This window comes from Myotis brandtii, unplaced genomic scaffold, assembly GCF_000412655.1.
Source record: "Myotis brandtii unplaced genomic scaffold, ASM41265v1 scaffold374, whole genome shotgun sequence".
NCBI lineage: Eukaryota > Metazoa > Chordata > Mammalia > Chiroptera > Vespertilionidae > Myotis > Myotis brandtii.
In genome coordinates, this window is record NW_005364372.1 from 658,458 (window position 1) to 667,740 (window position 9,283).

At 44.5% G+C, this 9,283-nt stretch overlaps 1 protein-coding gene across 6 annotated transcripts in view; it reads left to right on the forward strand.

Moving 5' to 3' along the window:
- Positions 1 to 8,788: 8,788 nt before the first annotated feature.
- The window catches only part of TRA2A (transformer 2 alpha homolog (Drosophila)), a 19,926-nt gene continuing 19,431 nt past the window's right edge, over positions 8,789 to 9,283 (forward strand). For 4 of the 6 annotated variants that reach the window (XM_014544624.1, XM_014544623.1, XM_014544625.1 and 1 more), the window contains exon 1: positions 8,791 to 9,021. Coding sequence is in view for 2 of the 6 variants with exons in the window: in XM_005872273.2 (XP_005872335.1) it covers positions 8,986 to 9,021 (36 nt within the window). In the remaining 4 variants the exon portion in view is untranslated. Of the gene's footprint in view, positions 9,022 to 9,283 lie in introns of all 6 variants that reach the window. The other 2 variants (XM_014544626.1, XM_005872274.2) reach the window with 2 other exon arrangements.

Here is a 9,283-nt window from a genome sequence, read left to right on the forward strand (position 1 = left end):
CGGACATCCCTCTTGCAATCCAGGACTGCTGGCTCCTAACCGCTCATCTGCCTGCCTGCCTGCCTGATAGCCTCTAACCACTCTGCCTGCCAGCCTGATTGCCCCCAACTGCCCTCCCTTCCTGGCCTGATTGCCCCTAACCGTCTCTGCCTTGGCCCCGCCACCATGGCTTTGTCCGGAAGGACATCCAGAAGATCTCCCGGTCTAATTAGCATATTACCCTTTTATTAGTATAGATATTTTTATTGATTTCAGAGAGAAAGGGAGAGGGATAGAAAGAGAAAAAAATCAATAAAGAGAGAGAGCCCTAGCTGGTTGGCTCAGTGGATAGAGCGTCGGCCTGCGGACTCAGGGGTCCCGGGTTCGATTCCCGTCAAGGGCATGTATCTTGGTTGTGGGCACATACCCAGTAGGGAGTGTGCAGGAGGCAGCTGATCGATGTTTCTCTCTCATCGATGTTTCTGACTCTCTATCCCTCTCCCCTCCCCTCTGTAAAAAAATCAATAAAATATATTTAAAAAATAAAAATAAAAATAAATAGAGAGAATCATTGACTGGCTGCCTCCCACATGCTCCCCACTGGGGATGGAGCCTGCAACCCAGACATGTGCCCTGAGAATCAATCCCATGACCTCCTGGTTCATAGGTTGATGCTCAACCACTGAGCCACACTGGCCAGGCTCTTTGAACTTTTTATATGATTTTTTTTACAATTTTCAAGATATAGTTGGACATTCTTTTGTTATAAAAATTTGTGACTTAAGGAGAGTCACTTTCTCCCTATATTGCTATCACTTTTACTTCAGGTAATTCCAGTTTTTAGAGCACATGCATCTTTCTATGTTTGTAATTAGTGAAGATATTAACTCAAGTGTTATGGAAGCTCCTCAGAAAAACCCTCTTGGGCCTGACACCCCTCACACCTACATGTAATTATTTTCTTTTTCATGGTGAGAGCAGGACTAACAGCCAGGGACAACTACTTTGAGTCCCTGGGCCCTTTTCAAATTGTGATGGTGCTATTCCTTATTGGGAGAGAATCTGAAGCATCTTTAAATCCCCTGCTTGCATCCCCATGGGTTAGAAATTCTATTTGCTTTTGTTCTTGATATAGTTGCCTATAAAAATACATTGAAAGGATGTTTTCTGTGTATCTCAAATAAGATGAACATTGTTGTGATTAAATGTTGCCATAAACTCACCATTTTTACCCTTGAAAAAGATTACAAAAGGAAGACAAGCCCCTCTCCCTGCTCCCCTCAACCTTTGCTGATAAGAGCTCAGCTGTCCCCATAGGTGCCCATGCTGTGGGCTGTGGGCTGTGGGCAAAACCCATCAGGAACCACTCACAGCAGTTCTGAGCCTAGAACCATGAGGACAATAAAAGAATCCTGCCTCAGCAGAAGCCTGAATGCATGGTGGGTAATGTCTGGATATTGCTATGCTGTTTATTTGCTAAGGAATTAAAGAGACATGAACCCTGTTAATCAGTTGTTGTTGCTTCCATCCTTTTTCTCTATCCCATTGCAATAAAAAGAATCAGGGCGTGCACCTGTCCAAGAGGGTAAGCAAACCAAAGTTGGGTAGTCCTTGAAACTCCATTATGAAATATTCAGGCAAGCTAGAGTTACTAATTGTTTCAAAACTGTATTTTTTTCCATCCTGTATATAACTCTGATATTTTAGATGGGACATGGCCTTATGTTGACACCATATAAATCTTGCCATTAAAGATCTGTACTGTATATTGTATGATTCCATTTACAAGAAATGCCTAGCATAGGCAAATCCATAGAAAAAGAAAGTAGACTATGTTTGTTAGAGGATGGAGGGGAGAATGGGGAGCGATTACTTAATGGGTATGGGGTTTCTTATAGGGATGATACAAATATCCTGGAATAGTAATGATGGTTGCACAACATTGCAAATATACTAAAACTCACAGAATTGTACACTTTGAAATAGTTTAAATGGTGATTTTTTTTAATGTTATGGGGATTTTATCTTAAAATTTTTTTTTAGCCCTAGCTGGTTTGGCTCTGTGGATAGAGCGTTGGCCTGCAGACTGAAGGGTCCCAGGTTCGATTCCAGCCAAGGGCACGTGCCTGGGTTGCAGGCTTGATCCCCAGTGGGGGGGGGGGGGTATGCAGGAAGCAGCCAATCAATGAATGATTCTCTCTCATCATTGATGTTTCAATCTCCCTCTCCCTTCCTCTCTGAAATCAATTTAAAATTTTTAATTTTAATCTGCCTTGTTCTGCTCCAATATCTTAAATTTGGTATTGTCAAATCTAATGGAAATATAAAGCAACAACTTATATAAAGCTAGAGAAGACTAATGTTAATAAAAGATGAGCTGGCTCTGGCCAGTGTGGCTCAGTTGGTTGGTTGTCCCCCCACGCACTAAAAGATTGCTGGTTCGATTCCAGGTCAGGGCACATGCCCAGGTTGCCAGCTCAATCCCCAGTAGAGGGCACGCAGGAGCAGCCAATCGGTGTTTTGTTCTCACATGAATGTTTCTCTCTCTCCCTCTCCCTTCTTCTCTCTAAAAATCAGTAAGAATACTTTTAAAAAGAAAAGATGGGTTGACCAAAATAGAGAAGGGAGGAAATGGGAAATGTGTATGTTTGGGGACCCTACCTGCATTTAGAGACTGCTGAACGGGGAAAATTCCTGACCGTGTTTCTAGCATGATTGTGCTGCCACCTGGTGGTTTTGAATCACCAAACCATACATTTACTAGTATGACTGCCTTCTCTTACCTATTCTTCCCTCCTAGCTTGCCCTCTTCTGGTTGTACAGGATTTGCAAAATGGATTATTGGATAAGATTTGAAATCCAAGTGAGTCATGGCATTAAGATCTACCAGGCTCCCAAATAACTGAGCAACATACTAATGCAGAGAAGTGGCAGAGGCAGAATTTCAGGTGCATCCCATTCGCTCCATCAAATAAATACGTAACACTTTGAAATAGTTTAAATGGTGTTAGACTTTGAGTATATTTCCTGTGTCTAAGCACACACCCAAGAGTTAGGAGAATTGGCTAAGACTTTCACAAGGTTCCACTGCATTGATGGCAACCCCCACCCAAGTGTGGGCTCCCATGGTGTGGGGCAGGGCCTTTAGAAGGACGAGAAGGAGTCTCCCCTGCCTTGACCGCTGTGTCTGTGGGTGACACCATGACTCTGAGTCCTAACCAGTACTACAGGGGCACCCTCACTCAGAAAGTTATGACTCCTTACAAAGGCAAGTGGTCCCTCTGTCACTGCATACGTGGCTATCGTCACACCTCAGCCCTTGACCCTATGGGATATTGTGGGTTTCACCCCTGGCACATGAAAGCAGAAGATTTAGTGACCTGATATAAAGGGCCCGAACACCTAAGCGCCAGCACCACCTAAAACACCTGAGGAAGTTAGAAAGCTCCTCACCAGATATAACACACCCATAGCAGCAGCCTTGCCCACTGCTCAGCCAGGCATGCCAACATGCCAAAGCATTGCTCTACACTCTCAGGGCTCTAGGGGGTCAGCCTAATGGTCCTGACACCATTGTGCTAGTGGAAGCTGACCCTGGCCCTAGAGAGTTCGGTTGGGACACCTTGGGAAATGAAACAGCCACATACTGGCTGCCAGGAACATACATCCATTGGAAATCTTTCCGGTAACAACTCGGAAAGTCAAATAAGTGGAGGGATAATAGAGAGTTAGAAACTGAAACATGAAAATGTTATGTCTGGAGATTTAAAATATTTCTTAAAAACCTTGTAGAGCAGGAGGGAAAAAAGGGGCTGAGTGACTGCTTAAGCGTTTAACACTGGCTCTGAGCTTACTGTTCACCACCACGAAAAAGGCACAACTAGCTGTATTTCCAAAGACACCCCCCCCCCAAATGCATAACCTTTTAAAAGGCCACCAGGTATGTATTCTGACCCAGAGCTCACCTCCCTCTGCATTAAATGGTACCAATGGAAGTGATGCTTAAGTGAATCGCTCCCTTCTTGTACCATGCCTCAAATTATATCCCAGGCAGAATGGCCCTCCCAATAGAGCCAAATCACATTCATCTGACTGGCAGGTTTGTGCCCTCATGAACTTACTGTAGTTTTAATGGTGATCTCTGGATTGTAAAACTGCTGTCCACAAAAACGTCCCTATAATTAGCCTATCAATGTACTTAGAATCTGTACAAATTGTGGACAGAGTCCCCACAAAGCTCAGTGGTGGATATCACATGCTCCTTTGCAAGGTGCATCCCTGAGGATCGGATGGAGCTCACTGAGATTTGCTCAATTAGCAGTAGAGCCCATCCTTGCAGGTCCACCCTGAGCCAGGCCTCTAGCCTCTATTCTCAGAACCTAACACCAGCCAGCCCTACCCTTCCTGGATCTCCACCCGGGAAGCACCCTTCCCTGGACTGGCCCCCACCACCCTGAGCACACCAACACTTCAGACGACATGGCGCCAACCCAAAAGAGAGCTCGCCACTGGAGATGGCTGTACCTCAGATGGCGAGGCCACACCCAAGAGAAAGATGAGGAAGGCAATGTGCCCTCAACTTCACTGTATGTTGAAACTGGACATTGAGACTTTCCCCTCCCAGATGACCTCCACACCAGGAGGGAAGTGACCATGGTGACTATTAACCTCAGAGTTGAGTTGCAAAAAATGCCTCCAGTTAATTGACCCTGTAAACCCATAGCATACTATTCTTCTGAAATCACTAACTGCTTGCCTCAAAACCTTGCTAAACTTTGAGTAAGTCCCCCTGGTAACATTTCACCTTTAGGGCAAGCCAAACAACGTATTCTAACCACACTGGCCACAATAAAGCATTTCTTTGCAACAACTGCTTAGCCCATGGTTAGGGCCCTCTTGGGGCTGTGATCACTGCTCACTGAACTAGATTACAACTTGTTTTCTACCCATCACATCCATGATAGACTCTACCCCTCCAGTCATTCCCATCACAACAGCCAGTACCTCCTCCACACAGGAAATTGCCACCTCCACACCTCTCCATATCTCATCCACAAGTCCCTCCCTCTTGTATGCCATGACCCTACTCCACACCTCAATCAAGTGGGCCAGATCTGACACAACTATATTCATACAAACCTCCAAGACAGCAGCCCAAGCCTTGCAAGTAAAATGATGTTGGATTTGTCCCACACAGGGTCAGACCTAAAGCCCCCTGTCACCATCTATCCCACAGTTCTTCCTAGTGATCAGCTAATTTGTGCTAATTTCCTCCAAAACACCACAAGCCTCAGTTAGGCTAAGCCAAAATGTTAATCTAGACCCCAAACAGGATAGCCTGTTATAACTTTACAATACATATTTAACATCTCAGAGACAGTAGTTTTAAGGACAATCTATATAATAAAAGGTTAATATGCAAATTGTCCTCTTGACCAGGAGTTCGACCAGGGGGCGGGGCCGGCCAGCCAACCGCCCATGGCCCCTCCCCCAGCTGGCCTGGCCCCATTGGCCTGGTGCGGGCCACCAGCCGGATCCCACCGCTGTGCGAATTCATGAACCGGGCCTCTAGTAATTATTTAATGGACAAGTTTTATTTTTCCTCTTATTTTGCAATCATTTTGATTAATTCCCCACTGGTATTTTCTAAAGACTACCTGCTCGGCCACATTGGCTCAGTGGTTGAGCATCCACCTATGAACCAGGAGGTCACAGTTCAATTCCCAGTCAGGGCACATGCCTGGGTTGTGGGCTCGATTCCTAATCATGCAGGAGGCAGTCAATCAATGATTCTCTCTCATCATTGATGTTTCTATCTCTCTCTCCCTCTCCCTTCCTCTCTGAAATCTATAAAAATATATTTTTAAAAAAATAAAGGCTACCAACTATCCTGGAACACAAAAGGCTGGCCCTCCCCCTGTATACATACCCCTGCCCCATAATGATAAATCATGTCTCATTCAAATTCTATTGTGGACCTGACTCAAGAAGCCAGGAGAAGTCTACATGGCCCTGCCCAGTTGGCAAGCTATCCAGGGAGATGATCCCTGTTACTACACAGTTACATTATGTACCTTCAGATAAGATGCAGTGAGAAGAATACATCACTTCTGTGACATTCTTGCCAAAGCGCATAACCTGAATTTAATCAGGAGAAACATTAGACAAACCCAAATTAAATATGTCTACAAAACAACTGGCCAGTACTCTTCAAAAGTTTCAAGGCCATAAAAGACAAAGACTGGAGATGAAAGACAATAACTGAGGAACTATCCAGATTAAAGAGAGACAACAATTAAATGCAATGTGTAATCTTGGATTGGATCCTAGCCCAGAAAAGGGACATTAGTAGAATAATTTATGAAATTTTAATAAAGTCTGCAGATTAGTTACTAGTGTGTCAGTTTTCTGTTCTTGATGACTATGCTGTTAAAATGTAAGACATTAATACTTGGGGGAGCAGGGTGAAGAAATTTCTTTGTACTATTTTAAAGCCTTTTTTTTAATAAGCTCAAAATGATTGCAAAATGAAGAGGAAAAATACAACTTTTCCATTTAAATAATTATTGTCTCTCAAACTACTGTCTCTGAGATGTTAGATATTTATTATAAAGTTATAACAGTTTTTATCTTTTTTTTTTCAAATACAAGCAGAAGTTTATTTAGAAAGTCACAGAGGTAGAAAAAGTGAGCCAGCTGGGCTGCATGGGCTCAGGAAACAAGTTAGAGGCAAAAGAAGGGCCCCTGTTGCTTAGGAGAGCAAGGAAAGGTATGCCCCTTGAGAGAAGACTAGGGAGGTATGCTCCAGAGAGAGAGAGTGAGAGGGGGCACTTGACTTTTCTTCTGAAAGTGCTTTCAGTATCAGTTTAATATGACACAAGAAAAGTGGTTTCTTGTAATACTTTTCCCCTGTACCCTGGGTTTTATTTAATCTGTTGGGGATATTTGTCCTGTGGAAGTTAATTACTTTCTCGGTGTATGTTTTTAAACTTATTTCTCTACGCCCTGTATTACCCGTTAACTGTTGGTTATATCTAAGTAAGGCTTAATGAGATTTGAGTTCAATCTGGAGGATCACAATACTTCATAGAAGGTGCTGTGTAGTTACTATGCATCATATGAAGAGGTGTATCATGTCTGGTTGCCTCTTTTAATGGTGTTAGGAGGTTCAAATCATATCAGCCTGATTTCCCCCATAAAGTTCAACAGCTTTTTTATTTTATTTTTTAAAAATATATTTTATTGATTTTTTATAGAGAGGACGGGAGAGAGATAGAGTTAGAAACATCAATGAGAGAGCAACATCGATCAGCTGCCTCCTGCACATCTCCTACTGGGGATGTGCCCGCAACCCAGGTACATGCCCTTGACCGGAATCGAACCTGGGACCTTTCAGTCCCCTGGCTGACGCTCTATCCACTGAGCCAAACCGGTTTCGGCTCAACAGCTTTTTTTTTTTTAAATATATATTTTATTGATTTTTTACAGAGAGGAAGGGAGAGGGATAGAGAGTTAGAAACATCAATGAGAGAGAAACATCGAACAGCTGCCTCCTGCACACCCCCCACTGGGTATGTGCCCACAACCAAGGTACATGCCCTTGACTGGAATCGAACCTGGGACCCTTCAGTCCCCAGGCTGACGCTCTATCCACTGAGCCAAACCGGTCAGGGCATCAACAGCTTTTTTAAAGGCAAATGTTATATGTTTAGCTTTATCAATAGAGGTTTTGAAATCTTGAAATCTTGCCAAGGGTAGCAATCTTCATAATGTTTAGTTAAATTTCCTAACATAGAACTGTTGTTGAAGGTCCATGTCAAAAAGTGTATGGGAAAAATATTTTTATAAGGAAATTAATCTCAAAAATTGCAAAATACAAATAAAGCTCAGTCACAAGAAATTATTACCATGCTTGGGAATCAAGTATATAAATTTGGGAGATCTTGGAGATCATTATTGCAAAATGAAGAGGAAAAATACAACTTGTCCATTTAAAGGAAATATTTCCTTTTAAATCAAAATTTAGTAGGGGCCCTGGCCAGGTAGCTTGTTTGGTTGAACTTCGACCCAATGTGCCAAGGTTGTGGGTTCCATCACCTTTCAAGGCACATACATGAAGCAACCAATGAATGCGTAAGTGGGTGGAACAACAAGTCAGTGTTTCTCTCTCTCTCTCTCTCTCTCTTTTCAATATAAACACCTGGAACCAGACAGTTAAATCGGGCTTTTGTTCTTTTTCGAGGAAAGAGATTTAAATAGATTCTAAACAAAAAGACTATTTTTAATTTCTTTAAGATTGGATTTTTAAAAATATAATCTGAAGGATAGATATGAGTAAATTGCTCATTTTTAGTATTGCTTGTCCTAGTAAACTTTTAAAAGTCATTTGGCGGTAGTTGTAAGCTGTTAGGTAGTTATTGGAAGGAATTCTGCTATCCATTAATCTTTTCTTCGATTGTTTAGTACAAAGCACAAATGTTGAAGAAAGGTAATAGTGCTGAAAACACCCCAAAATAAAAGCCTATTAACTAATTATACACGCTCCCAGTTTTTTCTGTGCCATCAGAATCCGCTTGGAAAATATGTAAAAGTGCTACGGCCAGTGAAAGCTCACCCGATGGCTGAAAACCTTCAAAAGGACGGACGCATTAGAATGGGTTCTGAAGTTTGGAGGTCGGGGCAGGGAACTAGGTCCCAACGCGCCCAGATTCGGAGCACACGCCACCTCTTCGCTGGGCCCGCGGGCAAGCGAGCCGTGCTGGGGGCGGGGCGTCGTGACGTCACAACGCGCCCCGCCCCCTTACGCTGCGCACTGGGGCGGCCAGAAGGTTTCCGGCGGCGCCGGCGCCATCTTGTAGGAACCTGCGACCGAGTGGGAGTGGAGTGGGGCGGCCGTTGTCGCCGACTCTTCCCTTCTCCCCACGCTCCGGTCAGCGGGTTAGTCAGGTCTCCGGTCCTCAAGGCGAAACTTGTCTCTTATTTAGTTCTGGGGAGCGCCTGGCCGACATGAGTGATGTAGAGGAGAACAACTTCGAGGGCAGAGTGAGTACAAAGCCGCGGGAGCCGTCTTCGGCGACGGCCCGATGCTCGGGGTTTCACCGGGGAGACGCGGTCGCGGGGAGTTTTGCGGGGAGTCCACGCGCGGGGCGCAGCCTCGGGAGCCGTCGCGGTTGCTTCCTCACCTCCCAAGATGGCTTCTGGGTTCCACTCGTGCCCCAAACACCACGGGCAGCCCCGTGCCCCCTTTTTTTGGGAGACCGACTGAGACCCGGACCCCCGGGTCCGATGTGCCCCCGCAGCGCGC